The sequence below is a fragment of the Salvelinus namaycush genome, chromosome 33 (assembly GCF_016432855.1).
Source record: "Salvelinus namaycush isolate Seneca chromosome 33, SaNama_1.0, whole genome shotgun sequence".
NCBI lineage: Eukaryota > Metazoa > Chordata > Actinopteri > Salmoniformes > Salmonidae > Salvelinus > Salvelinus namaycush.
In genome coordinates this window covers 22456770-22476360 of record NC_052339.1, presented here as the reverse complement: position 1 = coordinate 22476360, position 19591 = coordinate 22456770, and the positions used below count along the sequence as shown (strand labels likewise).

The following is a 19591-nucleotide window of genomic DNA, read 5'->3' as shown; positions in this document are numbered from 1 at the left end:
ACAGTGCTGCAAAAGAAAGATGAAAGTAGGCCATTATAGTCTCAACTGGACAGTGGCTACTTTGGTTTTCAAAATTTTATTTTGTGTAACAGCGTATTTATTTTCTAAGCCTTATATATACACACACATTTCATTCGATGTTTTATTTAATTCATATGCTGGTAGAGGCTATTAGCCCACAGGCAGTCGGCCTAAAATATATCCATTTATTGTTTCACATTTGTTTCCGCAAAACATTAGGCTACTGTTCATAATTGATGAAAAGTTGAAAAAAAACATAATTGTTCAATAAATGTTCAAGAGAAAAAAGGGAACAGAGCATTTTCTATATTAGCAGGTTAGGGTTGGATGCAGCCCTCAGATTTTCCCTATCACATACAGTCGGGTTGTTGCAGATGAGTTTTTAGCAATTGCGGGTGGGGGTGCGGGTGAACAAACAGCTGACCCGCGCATCACTAGCGCTAGTATTACTGGAGTGTGTATCATGATGGTGATATGATAAACGTTGACATGTGTGGATAGGGATGGCTGTGTGTTGGTATGGGTGTGTGTAAGAGATTGGTTTAAAGATAGGGGTCTAAGCACCACATTCACCAAATATGCTTTCGGTCTTGATCATGTCACTAAAAACAGGAAACAGTACATGATTCTAACATAGCCAACTCACAGCTCACCTCATGGAGTAGGTAGAAGATGCCCCTAACAACTGACATAGGGTCAGATATGTTGTCATCCCCCTAGTAGTTCAGGTAAGACTGGACTACGGTAAATTGATGCTAGATCTGTGATTAGGAGCATCCATCTCCTCACAATTTCCCCCCACAGTACCCCCCCACCCCCACTTAAGAGTCCCGCCCACACCAATCTGACTGGATAAAGGGCGACCAATGACGGCCAAAAACATTCAGTCATTGGGCCCCTGCAGCTGTCCATTGTCCTGAGAGAATTCCAAACCATCCAACAGAGGGTCTATTCAATAGGGTTGAATGTTGCACATAGAACTGATGTATAGAATAGACAGTTACCTTCTCATGTGACTAGAAGTCTTGGTATGATCTATATAATACATTTCTAAGACGCTTTGAATGTTTCACCCTTCTGAATAGATCCTTGCTTCTGAGTGCAACAGCCACCACCCCACCCCCCTTACCAATTCTCCATCCTTCTCCCTGATGTGTACACTCCTTCACTACCCATTATGAATTCAAAGGCATTGGATTGGTATAAGCATGGTTTGGAGTTCCCATCATCTCTTATGCCAATCCATTATTTTTAAAGCCATGAGAGGGTGTGAATGAGAGCACACTTCAGGGGAAAAACCCAGGGGACCTCCGGAAGGGGTCAAAGGTGAAAGGTGACTCCTGGTCATCGCTGCTCGGTGTCTCCAGCACGTTTTGTGTCACATGATCTTAAAAGGTCAAATAAAAAACACATTTTCTTAAAATGATTCAAAACCCCTTCCTACAATCCACTTCGCCCCCGCTGGAATTGGTCCACAGAATAAAGTTTGTGTTGAGGCAGAAAGACTGTCCCTTCCATGTCCTATCATGCATCACTGCACTACAGCAGAGTAAAATGAGAAGAACCAGCTAGAAAGAATCACAAAAAGCATAACGTATTCTCAAACGAAGAGGTCACCAGGGACCCTTCAGGAGAGGGAGAGAGGGACCCTTCAGGAGAGGGAGAAAGAGGGAGGGAGGGACCCTTCAGGAGAGGGAGAAAGAGGGAGGGAGGGACCCTACAGGAGAGGGAGAAAGAGGGAGGGAGGGACCCTTCAGGAGAGGGAGAAAGAGGGAGGGAGGCAGCAAAGAAAATAATTGAGGCAGAACTGGCTCCATTCTCTAGTTATGCCCAATCCATGGGTTCTACCCCAGAGCTGACAAAACAGTTCCATCCCCCGAGTTCATAATTTGTGTCACAACATTTTCCACAATAGTGTCCATCATTAAGCAATAAAGGAGGTGCTGCCTGACCTGCATGACTCTGCTCTAACAAACACGGCCATCGGGAGAAAAACCCAACACACCCCTCAATGGTCTGTTTCAACAGAGTCCCCATCCCAACCCGCACCCTACTCCAAAACTCAGTGGGTTGTCCTTTCTGAGTGGGAACCGACAACTAAGGCTGACTTGGACCGGCCCATTTCATGAATGGGTTCTTTGACCACCCCCTTAGAAAGCATCCAGTGGTCTGTCCCATCTCAATGTGTTGGTATGAAGGGGTGTGGTCTCCAGCAGAGACACGTAGTAGAAAGCCTGATTTATATTCAGTTCTCAGTCTGTGTCGGTGTGTGTCTGTGACTTCACCTCTGTCTGTAGATGCATCTTGTAGGCCACTCACACATTCATTAAAAGTCAAATCTTAGTGCATCCTCCACAGAAAAAAAAGCAGGAAAAAGTTCAATACCACGTGGTTGGTTTATTTTTTAGTATCCGTTTTGTTCCCCAGTTCTAAAATATAATAATGCAGTGTTCATCATCCTTGTTGTCATCGTCACAGCTTCCATTTCTGTCCCCCAAAAAAAATCTGCTTTAGCAAAGCCTTCCTGGTTGCTAAGACAGTGTATGTGACTGATCCAGCAAGTCCCGCCCCCTTTGATGATGTCATCACTATGCACCTGGTCCTCCGATGTAGTGCAATAATGTGCTTTCAGGTTCCGGGTTCAGGCAGTCCCACCCCGCTGCCTGTGTGTGGGGGGCGGCGGGGACGCTACAGGGGGCCAGTGGCAGCGGCCTGCTGCAACTCCTGGAAGGTACTGTCGAAGCAGCGCTTCAGGTCCGAGTAGGTCACCACCAGAACACTCTTCTCATCACGAGACACCAGGTTTATCTTCTCAGGCACGCCCGCGTCCAGCTACACAGAGAGGCGGGAGAGAGAGAGATAAGTACTGCTAGTCCAGCTACACAGAGAGACGGGAGAGAGAGAGATAAGTACTGCTAGACTGGTAGTCCAGCTACACAGAGAGACGGGAGAGAGAGAGATAAGTACTGCTAGACTGGTAGTCCAGCTACACAGAGAGACGGGAGAGAGAGAGATAAGTACTGCTAGACTGGTAGTCCAGCTACACAGAGAGACGGGAGAGAGAGAGATAAGTACTGCTAGACTGGTAGTCCAGCTACACAGAGAGACGGGAGAGAGAGAGATAAGTACTGCTAGACTGGTAGTCCAGCTACACAGAGAGACGGGGGAGAGAGAGATAAGTACTGCTAGACTGGTAGTCCAGCTACACAGAGAGACCAGAGAGAGAGAGATAAGTACTGCTAGACTGGTAGTCCAGCTACACAGAGAGACCAGAGAGAGAGAGATAAGTACTGCTAGTTCAGCTGAGCACCAATACAGTAACACACAGGAAGAGATATATATATATCTGAAAACAAGTGGCTCACACAGAAAGAGGGAGGGAGGGGAGGGTGAGTGGAGAGTGAGAAGAGGGTGAGTGTAAAGTTAGGAGGGAGGGAGGGTGAGTGAGTGGAGAGTGAGTGTAAAGTTAGGAGGGAGGGAGGGAGGGTGAGTGAGTGGAGAGTGAGGAGAGGAGGGTGAGTGGAGAGGAGAAGTGGGTGAGTGGTGAGGAGAAGTGGGGGAGAGGGGGGTGAGGAGAAGAGGGTGAGTGGAAAAGAGGGATGGAGGATGGAGAGTGAGTGGAGAGGAGGGTGAGTGGAGAGGATGGAGAGTGAGGAGAAGAGGGTGGAAAGTGAGGAGAGGAGGGAGTGAAAGCGGAGGGAGTGAGGAGAGGAGGGAGGGTGAGTGGAGAGGAGAAGAGGGTGAGTGGGTGGGGAGTGTGTGAGTGAGTGAAGCGGAGGGAGCGAAATCGGAGGGAGGGTGGAGAGGAGAAGAGGGTGAGAGGAGGGTGAGTGGAGAGAAGGGGGAGGGAGTGCAGAGGAGGGAGGGTGAGTGGAGAGTGAGTGCAAAGGAGGGAGGGTGAGTGGAGAGTGAGGAGAGGACGGAGGGTGAGTGGTGAGTGGAGAGAAGGGGGAGGGGTGAGTGGAGAGGAGGGGGAGTGAGTGAGTGGAGAGGAGAGGAGGGAGGGTGGGTGGAGAGTGAGGAGAAGAGTGTGAGTGCAGAGGAGGGAGGGTGAGTGGAGCGCGAGTGCAGAGGGAGGGTGAGTGGAGAGCGAGTGCAGAGGAGGGAGGGGTGAGTGGAGAGGAGGGGGAGTGAGTGAGTGGAGAGGAGAGGAGAGGAGGGAGGGTGGGTGGAGAGTGAGGAGAAGAGTGTGAGTGCAGAGGAGGGAGGGTGAGTGGAGCGCGAGTGCAGAGGGAGGGTGAGTGAGTGGAGAGGAATGAGTGAGTGGAGAGAGGAGAAGAGTGTGTGGAGTGAGGGAGGGTGAGTGGAGAGAGAGGAGCGTGAGTGAAGAGGAGGGAGGGTGAGTGGAGAGTGAGGAGAAGAGAGTGAGTGGACAGTGAGGAGAAGAGAGTGAGTGGACAGTGAGGAGAAGAGAGTGAGTGGACAGTGAGGAGAGGACGGAGGGTGAGTGGAGAGGAAGGGGAGGGGTGAGATGAGAAGAGTGTGAGTCCAGAGGAGGGAGGGTGAGTGGAGAGTGAGTGAGTGCAGAGGATGGAGGGTGAGTGGACAGTGAGGAGAGGACGGAGGGTGAGTGGAGAGAAAGGGGGGGTGAGTGGAGAGAAGGGAGAATGAGCGAGTGGAGAGGAGGGAGGAGGGTGAGTGGAGAGGAGGGAGGGTGAGTGGAGAGGAGGGAGGGTGAGTGGAGAGGAGGGAGGGCGAGTGGAGAGAAAGGGGGGGTGAGTGGAGAGAAGGGAGAATGAGCGAGTGAAGAGGAGGGAGGGAGGGTGAGTGGAGAGGAGAGGAGAGGAGAGGGAGGGTGAGTGAGGGTAGGTGAGTGAGTGAGTGGAGAGGAGGGAGGGCGAGTGGAGAGGAGGGAGGGCGAGTGGAGAGAAAGGGGGGGTGAGTGGAGAGAAGGGAGAATGAGCGAGTGAAGAGGAGGGAGGGAGGGTGAGTGGAGAGGAGAGGAGAGGAGGGAGGGTGAGTGGAGAGGAGAGGAGGGAGGGTGAGTGGAGAGGAGAGGAGGGAGGGTGAGTGGAGAGGAGGGAGGGTGAGTGGAGAGGACGGAGGGTGAGTGGAGAGGACGGAGGGTGAGTGGAGAGGACGGAGGGTGAGTGGAGAGGACGGAGGGTGAGTGGAGAGGACGGAGGGTGAGTGGAGAGGACGGAGGGTGAGTGGAGAGTGGAGTGGAGTGTGAGTGAGACGAGTGTGAGTGAGTGGAGTGTGAGTGAGTGGAGCAGGGTGAGAGGAAGGCACAAGGGAGAAGGGAATGACAGGGAAATGAGAGAAGAGAATGAGAAAAAGAGATTAGTGACGAAAGACAGCACTGAGTAAAAGACAGAAAGAAGGGTGAGAACAACCCAGAGAAGAGAGAGGCAGAAAGATAGAGCGAGGGAGAAAGAGAGAAATACAGAAAGAGAAGCAGGAGGAGGAGACATACTTTGTTGAGGCAGGAGACGATGTGGCTGAGGTCTATCCAGGGGGTCCCAGCCTCCGTCACCTGGTGGAACAGGTGGTCTCTGAACAGTTTCAGCAGATACCGGTCCCCCGTCTCCGACCACGTACGGTCCTTCTGAAACCTGGCACAGAGAGACACAAAGTTAGACACCTACAAGTGAAGAGAGCTTGTAGAAGTGTGAAATGAAGGGAGAGTCAATTGGTCAATGTGAAACATTTACTTCAGAGTGATACAGTACTTACTCTGGCCTCTCGTTGATGGTGCCCAGTTTGGCCAACAGACGGAAGAGACGACCATTCTGGACCTCCTACAACAGATAGAAAACAACTTGATCAGTCAAATATCATACTCCTAGAACCACAACACAATGGGTCAAATGAAAATGTATTATTTTCAACTGGAAGAGGTGTCTGTGTGAACTGTAGGTGGTAGTATTAGTTATACACTGAGTGTACAAAACAGTCCTAATATCAAGCTGCACCCTCCCTTTTGTCCTCAAAACAACCTCAATTTGTCAGGGCATAATCCATGGCTTAAACATCCTTCTTTAACCATCTCCTCCCCTTCAACTACACTGACTGAAGTGGATCTAACAAGTGACATCAATAAGAGATCATAGCTTTCACCTGGATTCACCTGGTCACTTTGTCATGGAAGGGGCAGGTTTTCCTAATGTTTTGTACACTCAGTGTATATTACTTTACTGGAGTTAAACAGGCAATCTGCAATACATTGCTGGACTTTTAAATGAAATGGTATATACCCATTGATTCTTGAAGAATATAAATTATAAATATAGCCTCAATATTTTGATAAAATCTTTATGGCTCAGTTGGTAGAGCATGGCATTTGTAACACCAGGATAGTGGGTTCGATTCCTGGGACCACCCATATGTAAAATGTATGCACACATGACTAAGTCACTTTGGTTAAAGTGTCCGCTAAATATTATTATAGTAATTTTGATCTCACGGACAGTCAGTCCTTGCATCCATAGCTAAATCTATGAATTTGAGAGTGGTTACATTTCTCCAGTCCTATCCTTCAACTATTTTCCAAAACAGAGGCGGGGGTGGACACTTTTTTAGATTTTGAACTGCAGATTGTTCCTTTAAATAAGTCACCATCAATGCAAACCCACAGAGAGCATGAACACACACACACACCATTTCCTGTTGGTAACACAATTCGAAACAGTGGTGCTTATCTGTGTTGTATGTAAGGAAGGAGAAGTACATGTAAAAGCATGAAGGTTATTGTGGATAAAAATACTAGCAGAAACCCATCTGAACAGGAACCCCACACCAAGGGACTAACATGACTCTCGCACATACACAACTGATCGACTGAAAGGTGGCATTTCCTGTTTAATGCTAAAGATGACAGCAGAACCGCTCACACAGGACATACTCACTCCTCTCTTCCCTGATACAAGCACCAAAACAAAACTGAAGAAGGGGGAGGGCAGGACAGAAGAGGAAAGCAGAAGCTGTAGAGTGTGGACAGAGGGCCCACAGCCCACACCCTGTATCTTCACACCCTCTCCTTCCTCACCCTCTTGCGTGCCTTCCCTTCACCACGCCTTCTACAGAGCAGAGGTGGCATCACAAAAACACACACACCAGGTTTCCAGCCTTTTTATGCGAGTAAAGTACATGACGGATAAAAAAAAAGGGTCACGACAGGCCTGATGGAAACATGTCGACAATACTAAATATGCTTGACAAGGTGAGATCTCTGCGTCAGTCAAATTAATTATGCAAGAAATGGCGGTGGAATTGCCTTTATGAGCAAATATTGATATAATAACTAACCATCATATCGAAGTCAACTTGGAGTCACACGATGATATGGTGTGTGGTCCTCCCACTACAACTCAGAAAACCATTCCGTTTATTAGGCTACAGATTAAGTTCTGATTAACTTCACAGGGTGGGGAAGGCTTGACGCTCCTTTCCTATAAATATCCAGGGTCCAACTCTGGTGGCATGATGATCGATACTTGGCTGCCGTTTCACAGAATAATGCTCTTTTGTCCATAACAATCTCATCATGTAGGTAGTCTACCCTCGCTGTATCTGCCAGCTGTTGGCTAGAGCGCACATACCAACACCAGAGTGGACACATTCGCTATATAACGCAACATTTATGACAAAACCCATCTGTAAAGTAGAAAATGAGATGGAAATCCATTTAACTTGCAAGAATTTAAGTGCAAAAGTTATTTGAACTACGTAATCACGCACAGCATTTTATCAGCAACAAGTCAATTTGATGGAAACATCTCTGGTGGGAAAATATGCATATTGTGTGTATGCAGATTTGAGAATATTCACATGAAAATCTGTCACCAATTGGATGAAAACTTAGTGTGTGTGTACCTTGGCAAGGTCCTCCTCGATGACATCATTCCTCATCTGTGATGCGTCCAGCTGTGTGTAGAAGCGAGCTCCGATCATAGGCATGATGTCATTGACGCTTCGCAGCCTTGACTGCTCTGTCAGCAGATACCTACAACACAGACAGCATTACTTCAGTCAGTCCAAACTAACAACGCAGGAGTGTCAAACTCAATTCCTGGAGGGCCACGTCTGAGGCTCTTGTTCTTGTCTTTCAATTAGTGTCCAATTAAGACCAAATAACCAGGTGAGGGGAGTTCCTTACTCAGTAGTGACCTTTAATTCATCAATCAAGTGGAAAGGAAGAGTGAAAACCTGCAGACACTCAGCCCTTGAGGACTGGAGTTGGACATGTGATGCCATATGTGAGTGTTTGTTGCAGATGCGTGAGCAGTTGATTAACACCAGCTTCTTAGCCTTGTGCAGGTTCTGTCTGTGGGTGTCTTACAGGATGAGGTTCTTGAGGTCTGATGAGTAGTTGATTGACACTAGCTCCATGGCCTTCTGCAGGTTCTCTCTCTGAATTCCAGCCAGAGAGTTACAGGCCAGGGCCAGCACCACCTTGCCCAGGGATATCAGGTCCGCTTGCTACACACACACACACACACACACACACGAGAAACGGGTTAATAAAACACACACTACAGGGAGGGGCCAACTCAACCATTTCAAAGAAAATCAGGTCAACATCTCACAAAGCCAAGTATAACAGACACACACTAGGATTTAAAACTGTATCCGGTATCCTGAGATTTCCCACCCAAGCTCCTTCCCATAAAAAAATCTAATAAAATGACAGGTAGTGACATATCAACTCTCTGGCTTCATTCATACATGAAACTAGGTCCGGGACGATACCACTATTGAGATACTCATTACTATCGTGGCAAGGAAACAAAACACAAAGCTGATTTAACTTCTTTAGGAGAACAGCCCTAATGTTGGAAACAAACATTATGTTGTCATCCAGAGTCACATGTATTTATTTTCTAAACTATAGCACATTATTTTACATACAGCAGGTTATTAATGGAACAAAGAGTGATGTCTGCTTCATGTTTACATTTTTGCCATCGGAAGAATACTGGTATCGTCCCAGCCCTACATTACACCAGTCATCACTACACTAGCAGCCTACCATATTCACTCAACTGAAGTCATCACTTACCTGCATGGCTTCTATACATTGAATTGCTTACTATCATGTACAGGCGACATGCAACCTCTTGCCGCAGCTAGTGTAGACAATGTCCAATCTCAATCTCATATTTTTATCTCCAAACTAGCTGTGTGGCAGTGGCAGATGCTAAAATAGAAACCGTGGCTAACAAAATGGCTGATACAGTGTGGCCACTAAAGTCCTTGACAAAATACACATTTCCAGTTTGAATGGGAATACCAGGAAGGAAAATTGACACACACACACACACACACACACAAACAGGGTACAGAACAGAACCATGTGTCCATCTGAATCAGAACTAGGCTATGTTCTGCCAGACTGACAGACAGTGGGGTTACTGTACCTGGTACTGTGGCATGAGGGTCACATGGTTGGTCTGACTGTTGTCAAACGTTAAGACATCAAACACCCCTACACAGTTCACCCGTAACCTGCAGGGACAAACGGCATGGTGAGCTGTGTGTGTGTGTGTGTGTGGGTGGGTGTGTGTGCGGGTTCTCCACATTCTGCCGTCTGAAAAAAGGAAGCCAGGACTAATACAGAGCTTCTGCTTTCACTGTACTGTACAGGAAATAAGCCACCAGATAAGCATCCGGGGGCTTCAGACACAATGGTTTATACACAGTTCCCTAGCAGGGAACTTTAGGTAGCTTGCCCACAATCAAGCAATGCAAAAATGGTGGGAATTCAGGACTACACAGAGACAGCAGCTGCAACATTGAACTGGTTTGAAGTAGCTATCAGTTTCTGACCACACTGCGTCACATTAAAAATCTGTGTCTCTACCTGGTATCAGAAAACATGGACCTTGCTGGGATCCATAACCTTGGTCACCATTATGTGTGCCTGCAAGGTCTGCATGTGTGTGTGTGTGTGTGTGTGTGTGTGTGTGTGTGTGTGTGTGTGTGTGTGTGTGTGCCTGCAAGGTGTGTGTGTGTACCTGGTCTTGCCGGTGATGAGGATCTTGCTGGGGTCCATGACCCTACAGGCCAGGCCAGCAGTGTGGATGGTTCTGAGAGCTGAGCTCAGCTGGACGATGTAGGCCCAGATCAGAGACTCAGGAAGCAGACCAGCGTGCTGCCGGGGTGGTGGAGGCTCGTGCTGTCCTACAGGGGGGCACCAGACTCACATGATTAGAAACACGTAGAGGCTTCTCAAATAAAAAGGATCAACTTCCTAGGCCAGTTTTGTTTATTTAACTAGGCAAGTCAGAAGAACAAATTCTTATTTACAATGACAGCCTACACCGGACAAACCCGGACGATGCTGGATCAGTTGTGCGCCGCCCTATGGGACTCCCAATCACGGCTGGTTGTGATACAGCCTGGATTCGAACCAGGGTGTCTGTAGTGACGCCTCAAGCACTAAGATGCAGTGCCTTAGACCGCTGCGCCACTTGGGAACCAAATGTCAAGACACGTAGTCACAGACATACACACACAATGAACACTTGAGAGAGGTGTTAGTGTGATATAGAGTAGTAATTACAACAGAGGTCAGAGAGGCTGAGAGGCTCTGCTTCCTCTGGGCCTGCCTAGTAGCTATAGCACCTGTCTCAGGATCAGTTTCAGCCACAGCTTCCCCCCTACCCCAACTACAGCATGAGCACACCAGCAACCACACACACACACACACACACACACGACATCCCTACTATCACAGACCAGCAACTGTCAGTGCTGGCACCACAAACATCCACTTACCCCCTACACCCCTTTACCACACTCAGAGAAACCGTTAGCACCGGTCACCTCAGAGAAACCGTTAGCACCGGTCACCTCACAGAGACAGACACCACTAGTTGTATACACACACAACCCCTCACACAGACGGACATGTCTATACTTTCAAAATAAATCACTACACAAGACATTCACTCCGGGACATACAGAAAACCTGTTAGGAACAAGTCAAGTTTTTAAAAACGAGACGCGGTGAGGAACAAAGGGGGTCATGAAAGGGGGATCAGTATGAGAGAGGTGGAGGGAGTACGTTGGGGTCAGTATGAGAGAGGTGGAGGGAGTACGTTGGGGTCAGTATGAGAGAGGTGGAGGGGGGAATGCATTGGGGTCAGTATAAAAGAGGTGGACAAAGACTCACCCCACTTCCTCTTGGTGAAGTAGGAGTCGGCAGTGGGGTCGTTGAAGTGCCTGCTAAACATGGTCTCTGCCCCCGCATGGAAGTCATAGGAAAACACCAACGCTGAGAGAGGAACAGGAGGTTAGCGTGGGGGTTATGAATCAAACATGCACTGAAAACAAAAACCAATGGAAACACACTTAGAGATCACCCACCCCCCCCCCCCACACACACACACACACAACTCACAGTGGTCTCCAAAGGCCTTGGTGGTGAAGACCTCCCTCAGGGTAACAGAGTTGGAGTGCTGGATCTTCTTCCACATGTCCACCAGCATCATACACTTGGTGTTCACCAGCCTGAAACCTGAACACACACACAGGAAAGACATTTAGAGAACATGACCACTCAAGAAACCTTTTATTTTCAATCAAGGCTGAGAAAAGACCTGATCATTTAAAATCTCAAGGACATGAAGGCAAAGTGTGTGTGTGGTCTCACCATGTACCCTCCTCAGGCAGTAAGGCAGGTCGTCCTTGCTGTTGACGGCCTTGTAGCAGGAAGTGATGTAGCTGAAGTTGCTGGTCTTCTGCAGGCGGTTGGGAGGAGGGACAGGCTCCAGGGGAAACAGGCTGTGGTAGCTGTCCACCTCAGATGGAACACCTGGGACAGGGATACACATCATGAGAACACACGTACACGGAGTGGACAAATCATTAGAAACACACGCTCTTTCCTTGACAGACTGACCCGGTGAAATCTATGATCCCTTATTGATGTCACTTGTTTTAACAAGTGTAGATGAAGGGGAGGAGACAGGTTAAATAAGGATTTTTAAGCCTTGAGACTATTGAGACATGGATTGTGTTTGTGTGTCATTCAGAGGGTGAATGGGCAAGACAAATGATTTAAGTGCCATTGAACAGGGTATGGTAGTAGGTGCCAGGCACACCGGTTTGAGTGTGTCAAGAACTGCAACGCTGCTGGGGTTTTCACACTCAAGTTTCCCAAGTGTATCAAGAATGGTCTACCACCCGAAGGACATCCAGCCAACTTAACAACTGTGAGAAAACATTGGAGTCAACATGTGCCAGCATCCCTGTGGAACGCTTTCAACACCTTGTAGAGTCCCTGCCCTGACAAATTGAGGCTGTTCTGAGGGCAAAGGGGGGTGTACACAGTGTATATACACCAGCACACAATGTCTACATCAACTACATCAGTTGACACTCATCTTCAGTTACAAGTTTTTATAGTTGAACAACATGACAATGTTCTACAAACCAACCAGTGTTACTATTTGTGTGTGTGTGTGTGTGTGTGTGTGTGTGTGTGTGTGTGTGTGTGTGTGTATGTAAACTGTCGTCAGGAATCCTACAGACAGAGACGTGACTCAGATGAGTCTCACTTTCAGCCTGCAAGGAAACTCCACATCGACCGCAACAGAAGCTACACAACCACACCGTCAGAACACATTTCAACTGTCCAACAATGACCACAACGTCAGAACACATATCAACTGTCCACAATGACCACAACTCCAATAACCCAATAATAGCCCCTCCACTACCTCTGTTCAGCCAATCAGGGAAGGAATGCTTTACCGGTGTTCTCTGATTGGTCGATCTGAGCCATGGTGATTAGATGTCTGTTTATCAGCTCCTAGAGGGAACCACAGAAAATGACATCACAGTATGATTGGAGGAATAGAACAGAGCCAGACAAACAGAACCAGGTAGATGAGAGAGAAAGAGTGAAATATGGAGACAGGGCAAAAAAGAGAAGGGACCGAAAGGGAAACAGAAAGTTGGGGTTTCAGACAGGAAGAACCAGGGGGATGAAGAGAGCGAGAGATGGATACTGACAAATAAGAGACGGGGGGGGTACCTGTCGGAGTTCATCAGCCATGAAGAAGGACGGGGCGTTGGCTTTGGGCTGCATGTAGGCCACGTGGGGAGCAGTGGGGGGGTAGATGTGGTAGGTAGGAAACACCTGCACAGAAACACATTTAATGACTGCACTTCCTATTGATGGAGAAATCATAACTGACAGTCCACTGATGATAATGAGGAATTTATTTTCAATGTCGTCAAGTAAGGGCAGACTAAATGGAACGTACCATCCCGGCCATGGGAGCGGGGGTATTGTCGGTGTAGAAGTAGGTGGTCCCCCCCACCGTCTCCTTCTGGATGATGTGGGCCCCCTGGTCAGACACACTGGTGGGCACCATGTAGTTAGCTGGATTGGGGTTGTTGGGGTTGGGGGTGTGGCTGCGCCGGCGAGGGGCGGGGGAGGTGTGGGGGGTGATTTTGGGGGAGTGGAGGGGGGAGGACCCTGCAGAAAGAGACATCCCTGTGGAGAGGGGGGATACCAGAGAGGACATTGGTTAAACAGAGGTACAGAGTTCATTGGAATGGCTCCAATCATTGTTCTGACTAACGGGTGACTGACTATGGTGGAATTCATCATGTTGGGGATATACTTGAATAATACATTGTCTGCTGTTTTTTCTAGAGCATCTCCATTGTATGGAGTCCATTCACCTGGTTGCCAGGAGAACAATGGGAAGTAACATCATTAGAGAACCTCTACACTGCAAACTCACTCAACCTGACATATCCACGATATGGTGCAAAAAGACAGCAAGGCTGAAAGCAATACAACCCCTTGGTTGGTGGGTTCTAAGTCAGAGAATGAAGTGGTTTTTGTAGTGGGTGGCTCACCGGGTGCTAGGGCAGCGGCAGTGGAGCTGCTGAGGCTGGGGTGGGGGAAGAGGGGCAAGGGGAAGGCTGGAACACTGGACTGGACCATAGTGGCCATGCGGGGAACCCCCTTTGGGATGAACTCATTGGCTGTAGGGTTGGGAGCCTGGGAGAGCGAGCGAGAGGGAGCGTGAGAGAGAAAGAGCGAGAGATGCATGATATTAGAATTAGATTAAGTTGTTCTGCTTCATCAGAGATTGTATTAGTATAATGTTTGTTTCCTTGTAAGCAGCTTTGGCTTCATCGCATACTGGAAAACATACACTTCTCTATGTATTTATTTGGACAGTGAAGCTAAAACTTTTAATTTGGCTCTATACTCCAGCATTTTGGATTTGAGCGCAAATGTTTTATATGAGTAGACATCAGGGGTGCAACTTTAATTTTTGAAGTGGGGGGAGCAGCATAATTTTTTTTATCCGACTGGATAAATACTCCAAACAGCTTACCCGATCCCTCTGAGGCGTGTGTCCACATGGTCCTAAAGCACACTATTGCCTCGTTTTGTATCACATTTCAATAATAAAACACGGGGAGACAAAAATAAAATTTCAGAACGTCCCCAGTGAAAGTTGCGCCCATGGATGATAGTACAGAATGTCACTTCATTTGACGGTATTTTCATACACATCCGTTTAACCGTTTAGAAATAAAAGTATCTAGTCCCTTCATTTGAAGGTGTCACTATTATTTGGATAAATTCACTTATAGGGCTCTATTTTCAGCTGGCGGTAAGGAGTTCAGAACTGTAAAACGCACGTTAGTTTGCAATTTCATCATGTAAAATCTGGCGCATCTGGCGCACTTTCCACCTCTTGCACCAGGTTCAGCAATTTACCGGTCTAAAAATCAGCTGGTTTGCACTGAGGTGGGAGAGATGGAAATATTTTAGGTGTGTCCTTAAAAAAGTGTACAAATATGCCAATTTCAATGCAACTAGGGATATTTAAGACCGATCAAAGCTGGTTTTAGCGGTAATGCAATTGGTTATGGCATTGATTTTGCCATAAATCGTGAACAATGATGAGTGGGAAAGTTGCAGATCCACAAAGATCATGCCCCCAAAACATACTAACCTCTCACCATAACCAATAACAGGGGAGGTTAGCATTTTATATCATAACTCCAAAACATACTAACCTCTCACCATAACCAATAACAGGGGAGGTTAGCATTTTATATCATAACTCCAAAACATACTAACCTCTCACCATAACAGGAGAGGTTAGCATTTTATATCATAACTCCAAAACATACTAACCTCTCACCATAACCAATAACAGGGGAGGTTAGCATTTTATATCATAACTCCAAAACATACTAACCTCTCACCATAACCAATAACAGGAGAGGTTAGCATTTTATATCATAACTCCAAAACATACTAACCTCTCACCATAACCAATAACAGGGGAGGTTAGCATTTTATATCATAACTCCAAAACATACTAACCTCTCACCATAACCAATAACAGGGGAGGTTAGCATTTTATATCATAACTCCAAAACATACTAACCTCTCACCATAACAGGAGAGGTTAGCATTTTATATCATAACTCCAAAACATACTAACCTCTCACCATAACCAATAACAGGGGAGGTTAGAATTTTGGGGGGGGCGTATGATATGCCTCTCACACTCTTCATTAATCACGATTCATTCATGATTATCTGTAATCATGATAGCATCCACATTAATGCAGAAGTATTCAGAAACCTATTATATTCTTATTTACAATGAAAGTGACTTCAAAATGACAACACATTATTTAGCATGAATTTCTATTGGGCACAACATAATCCAAACAAACTGCAAATGCATCCAACAAGTTTGAAGAGTGACAAGCTTGATGTAGTCATTGCGTGCTAAGAATATGGGAACAAATACTAAAACTTGACCAAATTGAATATACTATAAATGGAATTTCTCCAAATACCTATGACACCTCCATTTCTAAATATAAAAAAAACATGAAAACACACTCAAATAAAAAAGGTGACTTTTTGTAATGTTGCCTCATAAAACATTTGATCTCAAATCCAAAATGCTGGAGTACAGAGCCAAATTAAACATTTTAGCTTCACTGTCCAAATAAATAGGTAGGGGAGTGTATAAAACAACCAACAGAGACAGGATGACATGAGCTAGAGAAAACACACAACCCAACCACCACGGATGGGTTTAGGTTGAACTATTTTCCACCGTAGGCCCTAAAAAAAAACACAATAGACGCCTCAAAATCCAACTATTACCCTTGGTTGATAACCGCACCAGGACCCAGGGTAGTGGTGCTCTTACCTTTCTCCTTTGTGATATGCTCAGAGCACCAAAGTCACTGAAGAGTGAGGACATAGGAGAACTAACTGGATCTGGAAGAGGACATAGAGGAAGAGGGAACGAAGACTGTGTTGTCCAAGGGGAGTTTTCCATCGACCCACAACTCTGACCTGGTCCAACTGCGAGGGTTCCATGGAATAGATCTGTCAGTGATTCCATGGGTGTTCCAATCAAAAAGTTAGAAGTAGTTTCAATTATAATTCTACAGTTTTTAGTTTCAATGATCTGATACATAAAGTGTTCTGTAGGTGCTGGGTTCTAACTTCTTACCGTGAGCGCTGTGGCTAAAGTTCTTTGCACCATCATCAAGGAGACTGGGAGAACTGCTGCTGGTCATTCTCTACAAAACAATGACAAACAAAACACATATGCTTAAACGTGTACTCTCTTAGTTAGCTAACATATCCTAGCAAAGCAAACAACCCTGATTTTCTTAAAAGGTACTAGTCTGTAGCAAAATAATTCCCATTAGTATCTGCATCACTGGCTGATTGTTTTTTTTGAATTCTGCTTAGGTGTATAAATCTGGTTGAATTACAGATTAAATAGCCTACATACGTGCACAATTGAAATAAACAAGCACCTAGGCCTATGTAATTAATAGTCTTTGGACCAGTACTGAACCAGACTTTCTGATTAACATACAAGAAGAACACCTTTTTCACATTAGCCAAGTAGCACTATCATTCAGTAATTGACCCATATTTCCTCATTTACCGTAGCTCTAAAGCTGGTACCGGAACACTTGAGTGCATATGTTCAGTCAGTACTATATAGTTTAATTCTGAGGCTGGTCATACCTGCATCATTGAGTATTTAGACTCTGCGGGGCTCCCGAAGCCATTGACCCCAATGAAGCTGCTGCTGAAGTAGGAGTTGGTCAGATTAGCATCAGTCCCACCCTCCATACCAGGGACTGCAGAGGACAGGGATGAGGGGTTCAGAATCAGACATCCCTTCTACTACACAGGCACAAGATCTGGATGGTCCTGGTAAATGTCCTATTCAATGTTTGGAAAACATTATGGAGACTGAGACAAACGATGCCATACAGACTATCAGCCTAATGTATTGTTTGGCCAGTTGCTGGTCGAAAACATCGAAATTAAAGAACAGCTCACTTTCTCCCTTAAAGAGTCAACAAGAATCTCATTCATTAAATGGCTGTGTGAAGCAAAATGCACGTAATGCACAAAAGTCGTTTAACTAATGTTGACTGTCTTCATTTGCAGGACTGGTCCGTTACAGATGAGTAGCCAATCAGCAAGCTTCTTGAGAAGATGTAAACACTTCAACTATATCCAGTCAGCTAGCTAGCCAACTTGTGTGCAAAATGATAATATCCACGTTGCAATCAAACGTGTTATTGTGCATAGTTCAATAACATCACATACAGCTGTGTGGTGGTTGCAATATGTTGCTAGTTAATTATGCTAACTAGCTACTAAGGGACTTCATAACACTGCAGCAGCTGTTTTGGGTTAGCATGTAAGCTAGCTAGCCATCCTACTCATGCATGAAGACAAGAATGATAAAATATCTCGCTTCCAAACTATTCCACATTAACTAGCGCGTTAACTTAGCTATTGCAAGAGTTGTGTAAACGTTAATTTGCCACAAACTTTGATTTTGCAAGAGTTGATTATGGCTAGGCTAAGTTGTTTAGCCATAGTTTGATAGTTAACAAGTTAGCCAATGATTGTCTGAATTTGCCCACTCACGTCTTGAAGCGGTCAAATACAAAACACTGAATTGTCTCAGTTAGCTAAATGCATTATTTGAAGGAGCTCAAACGTCGACGCTGGATGAAAACTTTAGTGCTCAGACACTTTAATTAGGTATGCTTGATTATGTAGCTTGAAAAAACACGTTTTTGGGGGCAGAGGCCTCAGAGAATCCCCGGGCTCAATTTTAACAAAGCCACTCACTCGCCCCAAAACCAACAACCACCGATGAGGATGTACTAGGCCCTGTCGTGTCGAACAGGGGGCAACCAGACCAAGCATACTCACTGGTTAACAGCTGTCCATCCAGAGCCGTGCCTGCAGACCCCAGAGAGTCGCTCTTTTTGGTGACGGTCGGCACCCCTACCGGGCAGGCCGGGGGTGCACTAAGCGGATACCCCGCTGCCGTCACGGCTCCTCCTGACATGGATAAAGGGACAGGGCTTCCTCCACCGTGAAGAGACATGCTTGCCATGGACGGTTCCTCGTGCAAAAACTGACACTCGTCCCCATAAAAGCAAGTCTTGTCCTTTGCGTAGTATCGGCAGAACTTCACCTTGACGCAGGGTATTCCGACACCCCCGAGCGGAGCAGCTGAAGCTGGGAGTCCACTGTTCATGGCACCGCTGCTGCCGCCGGAAAATATTCGAGCATAGAGAGACGTCGATTGCTAGTTAGCTTGCTCTCGAGCTGGGTTCGATTAATGTAAATGCAAAGCGATATGCAACAGCAAATATGATTCGTCCTCACCTAAAATTACATCACTCACATATACGTTTAGATGATAAGGACATCGCGTTTGATAAATCCTGGTCTCTTTTGTCGCTACCCATGTAGCTGGCCTAGCTAGTAGCTAGCCTGTTGTTGAGCCTCGTTCACCCTTGTTGTTGTTGTTGTTTTCTGCTCTCTGGCTACTCCGCTAAGAACCAGCTAGCATAGCATTGCATTATGGGTAGCTTGCTACAAAGCAAAGCTCCTACCGCAAAAGCCAGCGGACTGGGTGTAATCATTAGTCCAAACAGTTGCAAAACGTTTCATTTTTGCAACATAAACAACAGTTTATATTAGACAAATTCAGGTAGGTCCCGCCCCGTTTCGTTCCGTTTGCTTCCGTTTAAGAAACGTTTAGCAACAGGTTCGGCGTAATGAATACGCCCCAGTGACATGTGAAGCGGCTTTGACTGAGGGACAGCTTTTTTGTCTCTGTACAGAACCAACGATTTCCAATACAGAAATGTGTTAGTTTGTCACCATACCCAATCGTTGTATAGAATATGCAGTCATGAAAGTGCAAGTGACGTGTGATATTAAACCTCTGTGATGTAGTAAATCACTGATGTCACAAAAAAGGCTGAATGTCATGTCACATTGTAGCAAGCCAACATTTAGGACTGTTTGTAGCAGGCTAAGCACAGTATTCCTTTTCCCTTTGACATTTCACCAGTCATTGGATTACTCGGTATTTGTATTGTGTTAGCAACTATGAAAGTAATCACTTGATAAAGACATTTCTGTAAAGTAAAATACCTATGATCCTACAATAATATTATTATCAATCCAATGAAAATGTGAGAATATGAGAATATTTCAGACTAAATAAATATGTGTGATATTTTATATACATTTGGTTTCATTTTATTAGGTTATTAG

At 46.1% G+C, this 19591-nt stretch overlaps 1 protein-coding gene across 2 annotated transcripts; it reads right to left on the bottom strand.

Moving 5' to 3' along the window:
- Positions 1 to 855: 855 nt before the first annotated feature.
- On the bottom strand, positions 856 to 18880 carry pan3 (poly(A) specific ribonuclease subunit PAN3). 2 transcript variants are annotated; one of them, XM_038973282.1, is made up of 18 exons: positions 18230 to 18879; positions 17018 to 17133; positions 16488 to 16557; positions 16179 to 16360; positions 13840 to 13984; positions 13236 to 13468; positions 13004 to 13108; positions 12721 to 12778; positions 11618 to 11779; positions 11366 to 11482; positions 11138 to 11239; positions 9978 to 10143; positions 9381 to 9468; positions 8303 to 8442; positions 7837 to 7966; positions 5698 to 5762; positions 5438 to 5576; positions 856 to 2853 (listed from the first exon to the last, which is right to left on the bottom strand). In XM_038973282.1, the coding sequence occupies exons 1-18, from the start codon at positions 18558 to 18560 to the stop codon at positions 2710 to 2712; spliced, it is 2493 nt and encodes an 830-aa protein (XP_038829210.1). In that variant the 5' UTR covers positions 18561 to 18879; the 3' UTR covers positions 856 to 2709. The 2 variants fall into 2 exon arrangements, with proteins under 2 accessions (XP_038829210.1, XP_038829211.1); XM_038973283.1 differs by having other exon boundaries at positions 2710 to 2853; positions 16179 to 16336; positions 18230 to 18880.
- Between the last annotated feature and the right edge of the window lie 711 nt (positions 18881 to 19591).

Bases quoted from the DNA above. Each gene is read 5' to 3' on its own strand.
- pan3 (XM_038973282.1), bottom strand. From the start codon at position 18,560: ATGAACAGTGGACTCCCAGCTTCAGCTGCTCCGCTCGGGGGTGTCGGA. The intron at 13,985-16,178 runs GTAAGAGCACCA...TCGCTCTCCCAG, and splicing joins GCATATCACAAAGGAGAAAG to GCTCCCAACCCTACAGCCAA. The intron at 13,469-13,839 runs GTGAGCCACCCA...CCCTCTCCACAG, and splicing joins TGCCGCTGCCCTAGCACCCG to GGATGTCTCTTTCTGCAGGG.